The sequence below is a fragment of the Macaca thibetana genome, chromosome 1 (assembly GCF_024542745.1).
Source record: "Macaca thibetana thibetana isolate TM-01 chromosome 1, ASM2454274v1, whole genome shotgun sequence".
NCBI classification, from domain to species: Eukaryota; Metazoa; Chordata; class Mammalia; order Primates; family Cercopithecidae; genus Macaca; species Macaca thibetana.
In genome coordinates, this window is record NC_065578.1 from 220019301 (window position 1) to 220036502 (window position 17202).

Genomic DNA, 17202 nt, shown 5'->3' on the forward strand with positions numbered 1-17202 from the left:
TCCATCGCCCTAGAGCGCAACTTAGCTGTTATTTCACTGTTGACTTCCTTTCTGGATAATCTTTCCATTGCTGAAAGTGTGGTGAAGTTTCTTAGTATTATTTTATTGCTATCTCTCCCATTTCCCGTTAGATCTATTAATAGTTAACTTTATATATTTAGGTGCTCTAATGTTTTGTGCATATATAGTCACAATTACTATACACTTTTTGTTGAATTGGCTTTTTAATCATTATGTAAGATCTTCTTTGTCTCTTTCTACAGTTCTGGACTTCAGTCTATTTAATCTGATGTAAGCACAGGTACTCCTGCTCTTTTCTGGTTACGACTTGCATGGGATATCCTTTTTGACCACTTCACTTCAGTCTACATATGTCCTTGCAAGTTAAAGTAATTGTTGAAGGTAACATTTTTTATTCATTCTGTCACTGTATGGCTTTTGATTGGACAATTTAATACATTTACATTCAAGATAACTTTTGATACATAGGGACTTAATACAATAATTTTGTTAGTCGTTTTCCAGTTATTTTGTAGTCTTTTTTCCTTCCTTCCTATCTTCTTTTGGGGCTAAGTGATGTTTTATCTAGTGTATGCATTGATTCCTTGTGTTAAAATATTATTTGTCTGTGTACTACAGGTTTTTGCTTCGTAGTTACAAGACTTACCAAAAATATTAAACAGGTTATTTTAATCTACTAAACAACTTAATGTTGAGCACAATAAAACTCTACAAAAAAGCATTTTAAGAGGTTTTGCTATATTTTATTTCCTGTTACAAATATGTTTTAAAATAACCATCGAATGTGTCTGTAATTATAATATACAGCAAATTGAGAGTTGACACAGGTTCTTTAACTCATCCAAGTTAGAGTATGCCTTTTATATTGTCTGAGTTCAGGAAAAATATTAAAAACTAGTTCTCTCATATTTTTTTCCAAAACACTACAGAATCTTTGTTATAGTCATAAAATAATTGGATGTGGTGAGAGAAGAGGAATCTGTACTTTTGAAACCACCTGATTATTCACAAGTTGGACATAGCCAAATAGGAAATTATAGGCAGGCAGCTACCACATTTGTGCTTTTATGCAACAGATTCAGCAGGTCCCCACCTCAAATGTCCTCCTATCAGCCTATCCTGGTGTAAAGGCACGGTCGACTCCACTTAGATCAACATCATTTAGATCACCGTTCTCATTTACCTAGTGTCTATGTTTTTGGTCTTGCACATCTCCAATTGGTTACCACACAAATAATATTTCCAAAACGCAAATCTGATCATATCACTATTGTTTTTAAAACCCTGGGCCACACAAAGGCAAGAAAGGAGGCTAAAATGAAATAAGAAAGAAGGATCTCCTGGAGCATTGATCTCTCTCGCTTGGTGAGAGCCTGTCTTTACCATGCTGTGCTTTTCCCTTCAGCATGTCTCTGAGCACGTTTCCCTGCCTCCACTATCACACACTCAGCTGAGGGTAACTTCTAGTCACTATTCATTCAGCACTGAGCCACAGAGTCTCCTCTCAGCTCCTTGTTTGAACTCAGATGTCACAGATGGAATTAGTGTGTCCTTATGAGCTGTACACTTCACAATGAGTATCAAAACAATTTTATTACGTTTGTTTGCATAAACAACTACATGTATTTTTCCAATTCCTTGGAAAAAAGTAGCCATGTGCTATTCCAAATTTAATCTTATTTAGCTATTTTTAATTATAATAAAGCACAAAATGTTTGTTGAATAAACGAAGGATTGAATGTTGATGCCATCACTTTCCTTGTTTGTATAACAAGTTACATGTTTGAAATCTCAGCTCAGGAATCACCCTGGGCAGGTAACCTTCCCTAAAACTCCTTCCACTCAGGTGTAATATTTTTTCTGCAGTCCATTATGTGATCTTACATCCTCAGTATACCATATGGCACTGAATATTTCAGAGAGGCAATATCGACTAGGTGCTGTCAGAATCAGACCATGCAGAAAAAGGTAGCCCTCAATAAAGAGGGGATGACTGGATTTTCTCAGTAATTATTAGACACAATGAAATGAGCATGATTTCTAAGATGTCACAATTCACCAAGTGAAAAGAGAATATTTTCAAAAAGGAAGAAAAGCCTGGCATTTAATTCTTTATTTGTAAATTATTTGAAATTTACAGAAAACTATCATTAAAAAAGAATAGTACAATTAATACCTACATACCGTTCACCTAGACTCAACTGTGGCAGCAACACTGTGCTCAGTTTGTTTCACTGCCCCCCTCTCTCCCTCTCATCATTTGAACACCTCATGACCTTTATTTCTCTAAATATTTTATTATGCATTTCCTAAGGTTATGAATACTTTTTCACAAAATTAAAGAGCAGTTATCCACTTCCAAAAATGTTACATTACTACAACACAATTGTATAAGAATTTTTGGTGGACAAGGATGGCAAAATAGAATTTCCACACAGTGGAAGAATTCCTCAACATGAGATAAAAATGAGATGAGACATCATGGTATGAGAGTTTAAGGAACAACACGGGGATAAAATCCTAAGTACCTGATGGGTAGAGAAAAGGAAAATAAATCATTATATCCAAATGTCCTACTTTATGATTTCCTAAAGAACAATTCTCACAGTTAACATTTTCTTCAGAGCCCCCATGACATCCTTATTCCTAAGACTATAGATTAAAGGGTTCAGCACTGGAGTGAGGATGGTATAGAAGACAGATACCATCATGTCCTTCTCAGGGGTGTGGAAGGAGCTGGGGAGCATGTAGGTGTAGATGGCAGCCCCATAGAAGAGGATGACCACAGTCAGGTGGGAAGAGCAGGTGGCAAAGGCCTTCTTCCGGCCCTCTGCTGAGTTCATCCTGTGGATGGTGAGAAGGTTAAGTAAATAGGAGCTTGAAATGACCATCACAGAATGAGGAGCATGAGAACACAGCATAGGTACATGAGGGTCTCATAGAGGGAGGTGTCCAAGCAGGACAGGACCGTTAATACAGCAGGAACTTCACAGAAGAAATGATCAATCTCCCGGGATCTGCAGAAGGGGAAGGTCATGGTGATGGGAGTGAGCATGAAGCCATCCACTGAGCCCAGGAGCCAGCAGCCCGAGGCCAGGAAGAGACACACCCTATGGGTCATGAGGACAGGGTAACGGAGAGGATGGCAGATGGCCACGTAGCGGTCATAGGCCATGGCAGCTAAAAGGAAAAATTCCGAACCTACTAGTGTCACATAGAGGAACATCTGCATCCCACACTCAGGGGCTGAGAGCTGATTCACACCCATGACCTGGTCCAGGAGCATCTTGGGCACAGTGACAGAAATGTACACCATGTCCATGAGAGACAACTGACTGATGAAAAAGTACATGGGGGTGTGGAGGTGGGCGTCACAGTGTATCAGAAGGTTCAGGACAGCATTTCCAGACAATGCCATCAGGAAAACCACAAAAATGACCACACACAGTAGAGCTGGATGTTTGGATGGTCTGAAGAGTCCCATCAGGATGAAATCTGACCATCCAGTGTGGTTGGCCATCCAGGTGGTGTTGGCCATGAGGTTTCACCTAGGCCACCAAGAGAGTTTTGGAGTTAGTGTAATGCATCCCTTTGTAACAAGTGTTTAGTGAGTACTCACGTTCGTGTATGCCGATTGTGCTACCTGAGTAAGTCTCGTGGGTCTGGATATTTTAGTATATAAATGACATATAACAAATTTACAAAAAGAATTCACAACTATAGGCCAAAAGAATTGGTAACTAATAGTAAGGTTGTCACGGTTCAAATTAATAAACTTTCCTCATAGTGTCATTTATCAACAAGTGCTGGAAATTTGCAGAACCACCCTCCTCTGCTAACACAAATGTGACTCATTGAAAGATAAATCAAACTCGTCATTTCTAGAGTTTTTGTCATAGAGGGCTAGATTGAATTAACATCTCTGGTTTAAGAAAATAGGCATCTTCAAAATACTCAGGGGTATATTTGATATAAGAAAGATGTAGCAAGTAACTAAAGCGTAACTTGGAAAAGTTATACCAGATGTTTGAAATTCTTCCCCCCATAGGATCGGGCCATGCTGTGAGGCTCTGTGATTGCATGGAGCGAGCCTCACATTCTCATGAGCAGGGAAGGGTCCTCACACACGACTGACCCTTTAGACATTGCAGGACATGAGTAAGGAGCACACACACAGACCCCAGCATAGGTCCATCTTTTTCTCTATCTGCCATTCCTTTCTCCAGTCTACATCAAAAAGAAAAAAAATCATGTTTGAGCTCAGGTGTGATGAGGGTAAAATGAGGAAACGTAATGAAAGTGTTTAGAATAGTACAGTTTCTGATGAACACATATACTCTTAGCTTAAAGAGTTAATATCTACATTATTCTGCACAACCTACCTAAGATGGTTGCTACTATGATTATTATATAAGATGCATTAACTTCCATTCTCCAGATGCAGTACCTGTTCATACATTTAAGAAGTTGATTTTCAAAATAAAAATGCAGAAGGTCTGCAAAATAAAGCATATGACCCACTTGAAAAAAACAACTTTGGTTTTTATATTTGTGTGTTTATGTGTAAATATTCTGGTTTTATGTAAATATAATGTAAACATATTTATGTAAACATACACAGGTGAATATATAACTATATTCTACATTTCTTATTTTAACCTTGGTTATGCAGAGCTTTTTGGAGAATCCCATGTCCTTCCTGTCTAGTATATGGTCCTCCAACCTCATCTCCTTATAGCTCCCCTCATTTTAAAGCTCATTAAATCTCAGCAAGGAATAACTAGAATTTGGAGGGTCACTGCTGTTTATCAGACAAAGCTTCAGTTGGTTTTGCAAACGTCATGTGCTTCACTGCCTGCCACAATCAATCTTTCATTCCACTGAGAGCAGGGAGGAAATCAAACACTGAGATGCCTCTGACTTCAACTCACTGTTTCCTTCTCTACCGTGACACTCACAGCCTGTCTGTGTTATATGCTGAAGATGAATCAAAGATGAATTGAACTTCAGTGCACTTAAGGAGGTCACAGTGAGTCTATTCAGGGAAAAATGATTTTGTAAATGGGATTTAAAGCGGAATTTTTAAAATAGCTACAAAATAAATAAGGGCAATAGACACAAAATATATCCGGCCTTTCTGAAATAGTCCATAACAGTTTTTCCACGTTTTCTCCGAAAGAAATTAAACCTTTCCAACTTTTCAACTTCTGACATGTTAAATGTTAAATTTTGATAGCCCTTGTCAAGAATAAGAACATAGTAACTCCTCTTTCTGGGAAGACTTTAGCTGTGGTTATGATGCAGGGACATTTTAGAATGAATTTACAAGTTTCAAATACATTTTGTATTCTTATAATTATAAAAACTAGTTAATATTCAATTCACCAAAAGTTCCAATATGCTGGGATGCTTTGATGCTTTAATATAAATACCCAACAAATCTGAGACATTTTGTGTGTCTATATATTTCTATATATACGAATAGATAGGTAGGTAGGTGGGTAGATGATTTGTGTCAAACACGGTCCCCACTGGCAAATGGTGACTGAGATCTGTGTACAATTTTAAAACATTCCAATAAACTGCAAAACACAACTGCTGATCTCGTCTGTATTTGTGGCCAAAGTGAAGCAAGGACCAGAGTGACCAGCACATTTGAAGCCTTAAAACGTATTTGCTCAGTAAATTCAGGGGAAGCAGGAGGGCAGGGAGATGCGGGGTTTGCTAAGCAAATCTTTGTGCTGCACTTTGGTAAATGGGGATCACTATCATGAAGCCACTCAGAAAGCTCACCCAGGACATGGGACAGATATGGAAACACTGTGTCCACACGTAGTGACTGGTCCCCTGTTCATTCTTGTTCTTCTCTATCCGCTTGTTTGAATTTTATGTAAATTGCTTAATGCATGTTTAACTTGGGATTTATTATAAGTATAAATAGAGTCATATCAAATCTTTATTTGAAGCAGACACCATCCCAGGAATTGTTCTAATACCAATATTAAAATTGTTTAATACTTTACATTTCTTCTTTCCCAAGAGCCTATGAGTTACTTCATATTATTTTCTCTTTTTACATATTATAAAAATTCAGGTTCTCAGGGTGCCTGCCTAATGTCACACACCTAACCTGAGAAAGAACGCATGTCTCAGCCCAAGAGTGGGACCCAGAGCACGTGACTCTGCCTCAGTTCTCTAACGGACACCATCCTCCCTCCGCAGTCTACACTTGGGTTTAGGCCACACTCTGTGGGTTTTATCAGGGAAATATAAAATGATTGAGACATTGTTTCTAGAGTTTTGTAACCCTCAGAAATCATCGCCACTCAAAAGAAAATCAGTCACTTTTCCTCTATAAAACTTTAGTGACAGGAAAAATAAATGCATCTTTGTATAAAAATCCCAAAATATAGAAAAAGATTTTTTCCATAAATGGAAATTGAAAATCCATTTACAATTATGTCACAGTAAATAAGTGTTATATAGAAGTTTTAAGAAAGAATCACAAGTGTTTTTCTCCATTAAAAAATTAAGACAAAATGAGGAAATACTGTGAAGAACTAACAGAATGTTTCAGAAGCAGAACAAGTGGAGAGCCGTGATTACCTTTTTGTTCCTAATAGAATGTTTCAGAAGCAGAACAAGTGGAGAGCCGTGATTACCCTTTTGTTCCTAATAGAATGTTTCAGAAGCAGAACAAGTCGAGAGCAGAGCTTACCCTTTTGTTTCTATCAGTACTGCCTGTCTTCTGGCAGAACTCACCATCAGACACTGTCTTGAACCTCACCGAGACGAGCTGGTGGTGTGTGGTCAGGTTAAGAGCACAAAGAGAAGTAAGGAGGTGACATCATGCCTGCTTTTACCATGTCCACTAGGGGAGTGGATGAAAGCTTTCCGTTGACACATCACCTCTGGGATTTGAAGAAGAATGCAATTAAGAGAGCTAAAGAAGTCAGTAGGTAGCTCTCCTGAACCATTCTGGTTTTCTTCTAATGGCTTTTAAAATTTTTACCTCTGTTTTTAAATGCATACTCTTAACCAATATTTATAATAATCTCAGATCTCATCATCAAAATCTTCTCTATGAAACATATGAGTTAGTTAATAGACTTAACCTTTTCCACTTTACAAAATATATTCTATATGTATGTATACAATAATAAGATGTATATATTCTATATGTATGTATAGAATAAGAGCTAGTCCTGATGAGAGATACGGTGTCTGGGCAAGGGGTTTTTGGTGGAGGAGGTAAAGTTGGATTGCTATTTATACACACAGGAATTTGGGGGCTGGGCAGGTTGGCATGGAACGCTGAAACAAATTTGGGACTCCAGTTGCCCAGTACACATTTAGATGAAGATTATGCAGCAAGGCTAGTGCATCCATGAATCCAGAGTTCATAAGAGAAGGCAGTCCTGAAATCATGGGTGTGAGAACCAGTGTGTCTGGAGGAAACAATGGGATTGCACAAGGAAGGAGGGTCAACATCCTATCCCAGAAGCCAGAGCAGGGGAGGCTAAGTTTACACATGATCTCTTCTTTTCCATTGGTCTTTCACTGGATTCCTTTAAAATACCTTGTTTTATTGGGTGTTCCCCTCATGACGATTTTAAACATCTAGTGAAACAATTCTTGTCTTCCTGTATGTTCATGTTCAAAATAGTCAAGCTTTTAACAGTTATTTTTTCCCTTTCAGTTGATCTATTTGGCTAGGTTCAAAAGATCTAACTAATCGTACTGATTGGAATACAATAAAATATATTTGGAAAGAGCTGATATTGTTAAAATGTTGCAGATTTTTATAAACAAGCATGATAGGTCTCCCAGGCATCCAAACACTTAGAGGTCGAGTATGGATTTTAAAATAATTTTAATAAAATTCTTCCACAATAATTCAGATTATTGAGATATATATTTTTTGAAGAGAATATTTTTATTTAAAAATACTTAAAACGTATTAACAATGACAAGAACTATTGATACATATTTTTTCAACAGTAATATTTATGGTGGAAATCCTGCTTAAGTTTTACCTTTTTTACATTTTAAATGTAAACTGAGAAAATATTTATAAAAGCAAAAATAAATGTTAAGAGCTATAAACATATAAAACATGTCAAAAATTTTGTAAACGATCCTGAAGACACCATCAGAGATATAAAGAAATGGAAAGATACATGCCCAGAACAAAGGAAGAGGGGCCACCACCTTTATGGACTGGAGGTCAGGATATCAAGCCAAAGAGGACCTCAAGTCCTAAAATCTACTGAAACTTGCCCTGACAGTTTCAGGCTTGCTTTGGCTCCAAGATTTCTTTATTACTTCCAATTTCTCTTTTTCAGAATAGGAATGTCCATCCTACACATCAGTGTCACTGTTGTATCTTGACAGCAGATAACTTGCTGTCTGGTTTCACAGTTTTAAATTTAACTTACTGAGTAAAATCCAAGTTGAATAATGTGCTAGAGAACTATTCTTAATACAAAGATTAAAAATATTAGCATGATGGTAGAAGAGGAGCTCCTATAATCGTATCCCCTCATAGCAGCAATAATATAGCAGCCAACCAGGCACAAAAGTCTCTTGCTGGGAACTTCTGGATCTTGGTAAGAAGTGTCAAAACTGTGGTGAATCCCAGCACTGAAAAGAGCTATTTTGAGAAGGCAGGACCTCAAAAAAAAAAAAAAAAAAACCCCAAAAGTGGGTGGAGGATATGGACAGACACTTCTCAAAAGACATTTATGCAGCTAACAAACATGAAAAAAAGCTCATCATCACTGGTCTTTAGAGAAATGCAAATCAAAACCACAATGAGATACCATCTCACACCAGTTAGAATGGCGATCACTAAAAATTCAGGAAACAGATGCTGGAGAGGAGGTGGAGAAATAGGAATGCTTTCACAAAATCAGTTTTTAAAAGTAAGTGAAAAGACCAAGAAAAATTCCATAGCTGCGTGTGGAGCGCAGAGTGCTTCCCTACCTCTGAAGTCACAAAAGATGATGCCAAATCAGGTGTTTTAATTGTGTGTAACTTTAGTAGCAGGGGAGAAAGAGAAACTGAACAAATATTAAGCTAATAGGTAACTTACACTCTAATTATGATTTTTGTAACTTTCCAATATGTTTATGTTTTTGTGTTTGTGTGTACATGATATAATTAGGGGGCAATTCGGAGATTGCGTTATTTCTGTAACTACATATAGATTTCTTTGAGGCCAGAAGTTGTGGAATTTAAGACTTTCTTTTCCTTAAGAGAATGAAGCTATACAAAAACCCTCTGTGATGAGGAATTGTGTAAAACCATCGTCATTTGAGTTAGAATTATTTAGGGGAAAGACAAAAAAATCATTTGATTCCTCAAAGCACTTTGTTCATTTCCTGACTTTTTAATGATTGCCATTCTAACTGGTGTGAGATGGTATCTCATTGTGGTTTTGATTTGCATTTCTCTGATGGCCACTGATGACGAGCATTTTTTCATGTGTCTGTTGGCTGTATGCATGTCTTCTTTTGAGAAATGTCTGTTCATATCCTTTGCCCACTTTTTGATGGGGTTGTTTTTTTCTTGTAAATTTGATTGAGTTCTTTATAGGTTCTGAATATTAGCCCTTTGTCAGATGAGTAGATTGCAAAAATTTTCTCCCATTTTGTAGGTTGCCTGTTCACTCTGATGGTAGTTTCTTTTGCTGTGCAGAAGCTCTTTAGTTTACTTAGATCCCGTTTGTCAGTTTTGGCTTTTGTTGCCATTGCTTTTGGTGTTTTAGACATGAAGTCCTTGCCCATGCCTATGTCCTGAATGGTATTACCTAGGTTTTCTTCTAGGGTTTTTATGGTATTAGGTCTAACATTTAAGTCTCTAATCCATCTTGAATTAATTTTCGTATAAGGAGTACTGAAAGGATACAGTTTCAGCTTTCTACTTATTTTTAACTTTATTAGCAACAATAGTAACAGAGGGAATGAACTTACTTCAACACAACCTATCATGTGTGAAAAGCCCACAGTTAACATAATAAAAAATGAAAATCTTTCTCCTATGATCTGGTACAAAATGCGGATGTCCATTGTCACCACTTCTATTTAACATGCTACTGAAAGTCCTAGCCAGAGCAATTAGACAAAAAAGCATCAAAATTAGAAAAATATTAAAATCATTTCTATTTGCAGATGACATGGCCTTAGGGTTTTTATATATAAGATTACACCAAAAAACTATTTGAACTAATAAACAAATTCAGTAAAGTTGCAGAACATAAAATGGCACACAAAAATCAGTGACACTTCTGCAAACAATGAGTTATTTGGAAGGAAAATAAGAAAGCAATCCCATTTAAAATAGCAAAAAATAATATATTTAGGAATACATATCCAATGGGACAGAAGACTACTACACTAAGAATCATAATACATTAGAGTCAAAGATATTGAAGGAGACAAATAACATGGAAAGGCACTGTATTCACTGACTTGAAAATTAACAAATCTTCAAATTTGTAGATTTGAAGAATTAACATTGTTTAAAATGTCCTTATTAAGCAAAACAATCTATAAATAGCAATTTCTATAAAATATCAGTGGTATTTTTTACAGAAATAAAAAACCAATAAGAAAATACATCTAGAACCATAAAAGATCTCAAATATCCAAATCAATCTTGAACAAGAGAAAACTAGAGGCATCACATTTATTTCAAAATATATCACACAAAGATATGGGAATTATCACAGTAAAGAACTGTCATAAAAGAAAAATGGACATATAGACCAATGAAACAATAGGGAGAACAGAAAGCAACCTGAGCATAATTGGCCAAGTGATCAACAAAGTGAAAAGACAATCTACAGAATGGGAGAAAATATCTGCAAACCATGTATCTGTAAAGGGGGTAATATCCAAAACTTATAAGGAGCTCAAACGACTCAATAGCAAAAACCAATTACCTTGATTTAAAATAAGTAAATGACCTGGGTAGGCATTTCTCAAAAGACATAAAAATGGCCATCAGGTAAATAAAAAGAGCTCAACATCACTAAGCATCAGGCAAATGCAAACTAAAACCACAACGAGGTATCACCTCCCACCTGTTAGAATAGCCCTCATTACAGATGAAACAAGAGAGGGAAGTGGGGAAAAAGAAACCTTTGAACATCGTTTGGTGAGAATGAAAATTGGCACAGCAATTATAAAAACAGTATAGTGTTTCTTCAAAGAGTTAAAAATAGTACTATCCTATGATCTAGCAATCATGCTTCTAGGTCATGGTTCACCCAAAGAAGTGAAATCGGGATCTCAAAGAGGTAGCAGCACACCAGTGTTTATTGCAGTATTCACAATAGCAAAAATAGAAAAATAACTCTAAATGAATGAATGAAAATACACATACACATATTAGCACAATGAAATATTCTTTATTTCTTAGCCCCAAAGTTAGTCCTGCCATTTGGGACAACATGAATGAACCTGAATGATATTATGCTAAGTGAAAAATACACAGAAAGACGAATACCATATATTCTCACTTATCTAAAATAGTAGACTAGCTCATAGAAACAGTAGCATGTTGGTGCCCAGTGATTAGGAGTTTAGGGAAATGAATAAGGATTGGTCAAATGGTACAAAGTTCAGTCATGCAAAAATGAATAATTTCTAGAGGGCTAATGTACAGCATGGTGACTACAGTTAGCAATAGTCTTGTAGACTTGACATCTGTTAAGAGAATAAATCTTGTATACTTGACATTTGTTGAGAGGATATCTTAAGTGTTCTAACCACACCCTCCCCCCCACCCCCCAAAAAAATAACTGAGGTGATGGAAATGTTAACGAGCTTGATGGTGGTCATGATTTCATAACATGTACATATATGAAAATCAATATGTACAGCTTTCATCTGTACAATTTCTATTCATCAACTGTACCTCAATCAGGTTGAAAATAAGCCAGATGAATCACATACCAAAAAAAATCTGCCATTGTGATTACGGATTTCCATTTTTTCATTTTTTTATGTATCGTGAAGATTTGGTATCAGTTCTATGCAAGATTAGACTTGCAATATTTTCCTGGTTGTTGGTTCCAGTCATCACTATCTCTACTAGTGCTTGTTGTCTCAAATGCTGCATTATTTCACATTAATTGCATTTTTTTTAAAAAAAATTTCATTCTTTGGTTAGTTATTGCCTGCTACATCTTTCATTCTTTTTTCCCCCCTTGGGCCAAAGAATTTTATTGCAGTTCAGGGGAAGAGCCCTTCCTTCCTGTCTCCCTACCGAGGAGACACCCTCTGAAGGAGGGCAGAAGCCACGGAGCCTGCCGCCTCAGAGGCCCTTGGAGGTGGAGAGGTTGTTGGAATGATCTCCCTGGCTCTTGAGCAGGCTGCGGTAGGTGGCGACCTCCTGCCCCTGCCGCTGTCAGCTCACACAGTGGCCAACCGGCCCTTCAATACGTCTCCTCAGAGCCCGGATCTGCGCCAGCTGGGCCCCAAAGCACACCGCAGTTTCCACCAGTGTGGCTTCCAAGGCAGCTTTCAGGCCGAGCTGCGACTGCAGCTCAATCTCAAGACCCTGGAGGGTGCCCCGCAGGTGAGTGACATTGGACCTGCTCATCTGGAGCTGCTTCGTGTGGCCAGCGACCTCCCAGTTCAGCTCCCCAGCCCGGCTGGTGAACCGGACGTCAGCTCCTTCCGGTTCCGCCATGACCTCACATTGGCTTGCAGGTCACTCGGGATCTCGGCCAGATCGGTGCCGGAAGCCAAATCACCTCCACACTGACCTGGCCTCCCGCTTGGCCCCTCAGCCACCAACTTCCTCCTCGTGGTTCTTTTTCAGGGACGCCAGCTCCTCTTTCAGGCTTGGATCTGCATCTCCAGGCGGGTCCTGCCTAGGTCAGCTCGTCCCGCACCTGCGCACTTTGATGGCGCCCTCCAAGCGCATGCGCAGAGCTTTCTGTTTCAGGCTTGGCCCGGAAGTGCTCTGCGGCCACACGGGCGTTGTCCATCTGTAGGACAGTCCTGCGGTTCTCAGTGGTGGCCCCAAGAATATCTTTTCCCGCAGGTCCTCGATGGTCTTGTAGGAGCTGCTGGAGTCGCAGGAGGGCCCGGGCCCAGGCCCCTGCTTCTGGTACCAGTCGCGGATCTTCGTCTCCGTCTCCCATGGTCCGCACATTCAGGGCGCACACCTTGTCCAGGCAGGAGCCAAGCGTGCTGAGGTTCTGCATGGTAAGCTCTCATTCCCCGCCATCAGCCCGTCAGATCCAGCCAGGATGCCGCTGTAGCCCCAGGAGGAGGATGAGGACACCAAGCAGGCGGAAGACACCTACACAGCTGCAGGAGCCCCACTGCATGCAGTTTTCTTCTAATATGCCATGTATTCTTATCAATTACCAAATTTATATTCTGTATATACCCTTTTAAGTGCTAAAAAGATGAAGATTTTTCTTTGTTTTGCTCATTGATGCATCCTCAGTTTGTAGAACAGGGCCTGGCAAACTTTAGGGGGGTCAGTAGTTATTTGTTGAATGACTATTCAGTCATGCAACAAATGACTTAGGAATGTAACAGAGTCATGGAAGTTATCTTTGTATCCTTGTACTTACAGATGAAAAAGAGCATTCTGAAGAGAGGGAAAGCTATGTGAAAACACTGGGTATGGAAAGAACTATAGTGTTTCCAGCATTGGAGTATGGCCCTCCCAGATGGAGAGGCAACGCAGTGTGGAAAAGGCCACAGACTCCACAAGAGGTAGCACATGCAGTGGTCAGGGGCAGGGACTCCAGCCTGCTTGCCTGGGCTTACATCCCTGTTGAGCAATTTCTAAGCTGCATACCCTTGTTCAAGTTTCTCAAACCCACGAATCTCAGTTAAATCAACTGTAGAATAAAGCTAATATTAGGCTGTGAAAATAAAAGTGTTCCATCCGTGTCACACACTAAAAATGGTGCCAGATCATAAGTCACACAAGGTGTTATCATTGTTATTTGTTAAATAAATTAATACAAATACAACCATGCACATACATAAAACTGATTTGAAGTTATATTCTAAGTATGTGTCACCTTTGGCTTGAACAGGGAGAAGTGTGAGATACTTCCCTATTTCTCTGGTTAAGAAGTCTATGAATGAACCAATTCTACTCCAAACAGATGTGTTCTGTATAGCCCATGTGTCTGGTCTAATTTGAGGTTGGACTTTTCATATGCTCACAGAAAATAACTTGATTGAAACACATTCTAAAAATTCTGATGGAAGAAAAATCTCAACTGTACATTTAGCATCTCTGAGGTCTTGAATGTGTTTAGCCCCAAATGCCTATAGATGAATGAACCTCCTTCCCCTGAGGATCTCCTGCTTGGGGCAAGTCAGGGGAAGCCTCAAAGGCTGTTTTGTCACTTGTGAAATGTGGATGACCTTAGCTTCAACCACAGAGGGTGAGGGTCTAATGAGGTGGTGAATGAAGTCTTTAGCAAGAGTGGATGCGGAGGAACAATCTGAATATGGGTTATTTCATATTCAATGAGCCCATGATATCAAAACAAATTTTCTCTCTGGTACAAGGTGCTCAAGGGTCGTAAACACATTTATTTTCATATTTATCAACTCCAATCTAAAAAAGGACTGTTGGCCCCGAAGGACTGGACTACAGATCAATGCTATGAGGGAAGAGGGGGGAGGAGATAAGTGAACATCATCAAGTGTGATTATAGGAGAGAAGAACAGTGGGCAGAAACCCCCTGAATGGCAACTCAGGGAGTCAGACACCACCACGATGTGCTGATTGTTTTATAGGAAGGACACCTAAAGTGAAGAGAGAGACCCTAAGAAGAGAGGACCAACTTAAGTTGTTTCACACTTTAATATGGAGCTTTCTGCATTCTTAGCATTTTTTTCAAAGCCCCTGTGACATCCTTATTCCTGAAACTGTAAATGATAGGATTCAACACAGGTGTAAGGATAGTGTAGAAAAAGGACACCATCATATCTTTCTCCGGGGTGTGGTGGGAGCTGGGGAGCATGTAGTTGTAAATAGCAGCTCCATAGAAGAGGCTGACCACTGTCATGTGGGAGGAGCAGGTGGTGAAAGGCCTTCTTCCGACCCTCAGCTGAGTTCATCTTATGGATGGTGAGGATGATAAAGTAGTAAGACACAGAAATGACTGTCACAGGGATCAAGAGCATGATGACACAGCACAAGTACATGAAAATCTTGTAAAGTGAGGTGTCTGAGCAAGAGAGCTTCAAAACAGCAGGGACTTCACAGAAGAAGTGGTGAATCTCATGGGATCTGCAGAAGGGGAAGGTCATGGTGATGGGAGTGAGCATGAAGCCATCCACTGAGCCCACGAACCAGCAACCTGATGCCAGGAGAGACATACCCTCTGGCTCATGAGCACAGAGTAACGGAGAGGATGACAGATGGCCACGTAGCGGTCATAGGCCATGGCAGCTAGAAGGCAGTACTCTGCACCTCCCAACTGCAGGTAGAAGTACATCTGGGTCCCACACCCAAGGACATCCACACTTCCCTATGAAATCACTTGAGTCTAGGCACTGCTGGGGGTGCGGAAGTGAGTAGCGTGATAGGCACTGAACAATTCCAGCTTCACCAGTGACAGAAAGGGCTTGAAAGTCCTTTCAAAGGGCGCCCACCAAGTCCCTAAGAAGGTCGGGCAGCCAGTGACATGAATACGATTATTGTAATAGAGCAAGGACTGAGATGGTCTTCTCTTTGGCCAGCTGGTTCACCAGCATTTTGGGGACAGTGACAGAAATATATGTCAAGTCTATGAGGGAGAGCTGGTTTATAAAGAAGTATATGGGAGTATGCAGAGAGGAGTCAATGTGGATCAGAAGTATCAATGTAATATTCCAAGTCACAGCCATCAAAAATATACTGAAGATAAGCAAGCAGAGGAGGCCAGGGTGTGAGATCTGGCTAAAGATTCCCAACAGGAAAAAGTCACCACCCAGGGTCTGGTTGGCCAGCCACATGTGGTATGATCGCTTGAAGTGGCTTTACCTGGAGGACAAAAGTAAATGTTATTTATTTATAATCCTGTGTGCGCCACATCAAAGTATGTTTGCTTCACTTCAACTTTTAAAATTCCATGTAAAAATCAGTTTATTTCAAGCCTGACATCCCAGCACTTTGGGAGGCCGAGACGGGCGGATCACGAAAATCGAGACCATCCTGAGTGACAGCATGTTAGATGAGGCAGGAGAATGGCGTAAACCCGGGAAGCAGAGCTTGCAGTGATGAGATCCGGCCATCACTCCCACCTGGGCGAGAAGTGAGACTCCATCTCAAAAAAAAAAAAAAAAAAAAAAAAAAAAATCAGTTTATCAGCTGTGAGTTTCAGAGGACGTTAGATTGCGAATCTGATTCTCATCTACAGTAGGAATGAAATATTTATATTCTCAGTGAAGAGGTCCATACAGTTGACATTAAAATATTTCCTACAGGAAATGATATAGTCACTAATATTTATTTTTACTTTCTATATGTTCACATTGGTTATTTTTTTGTGTGTTAGTATCTTACAGTTGCATGTGCCTGTATTGCCCGAATTCCATTTCATGGGATTTTACAGAACTAATAATCAATATAAATATTTCTATATTTGACCCTCAAGAGTCATTTCTGCAAAAAAGGATTAGTAATACTTGTGGTTTCTTATTAAATATCTTTTTACAAATCTATGAACATGCAATTTTTCAATATATAAAAGCAATATATTAAGCAACCAGTAATTGTAGACATTTTAAACAAAAATTCCAAACTTTTATATAAACAGGTACAAATTTAGTCAAATTTCTTTAAAAGTATTAAAAACACTAGTACAACTTGTCAATTTTTCTAAATGATTTAAATGCTTTTACACACATGTGATTTATAAAATACATTTTTTACTTCCACTTATCCTCTTACAAAGACATTAATCTTGTGATTTATTTATTCATATTTTCATGATTTCCATCAAGATGTTCTGATCTGTTGTGGTTCTGCCAGTCTTTCAAGATACCAAAAAAAAATTATGGCTATATCCTCAGGGGTCCCTGAAGTTGCAATTTTTAAAAGACTTCTCGAACGTACTAGTGAGAGGGAGGAAAACATAGAACAAGGAATTCTACCTGTAACTGGCTGTACAATCGAGAACTAGCTATCTTCAAATCATCCAAGTTC

General features: G+C 39.0%; 2 protein-coding genes across 2 annotated transcripts; both read right to left on the reverse strand.

The window, feature by feature from the left end:
• Positions 1 to 2537: 2537 nt before the first annotated feature.
• Positions 2538 to 3559, reverse strand: LOC126943438 (olfactory receptor 2T29-like). Its single transcript, XM_050772137.1, is given in 2 exon segments — positions 2538 to 2917; positions 2920 to 3559. Coding segments are annotated over 2 exon segments (948 nt in total). The 3' UTR covers positions 2538 to 2609.
• Positions 3560 to 14872: 11313 nt separating this feature from the next.
• Positions 14873 to 16019, reverse strand: LOC126943550 (olfactory receptor 2T10-like). The gene is given in 4 exon segments (XM_050772406.1): positions 14873 to 15100; positions 15102 to 15388; positions 15391 to 15544; positions 15732 to 16019. Coding segments are annotated over 4 exon segments (948 nt in total). The 5' UTR covers positions 16011 to 16019.
• Positions 16020 to 17202: the final 1183 nt, after the last annotated feature.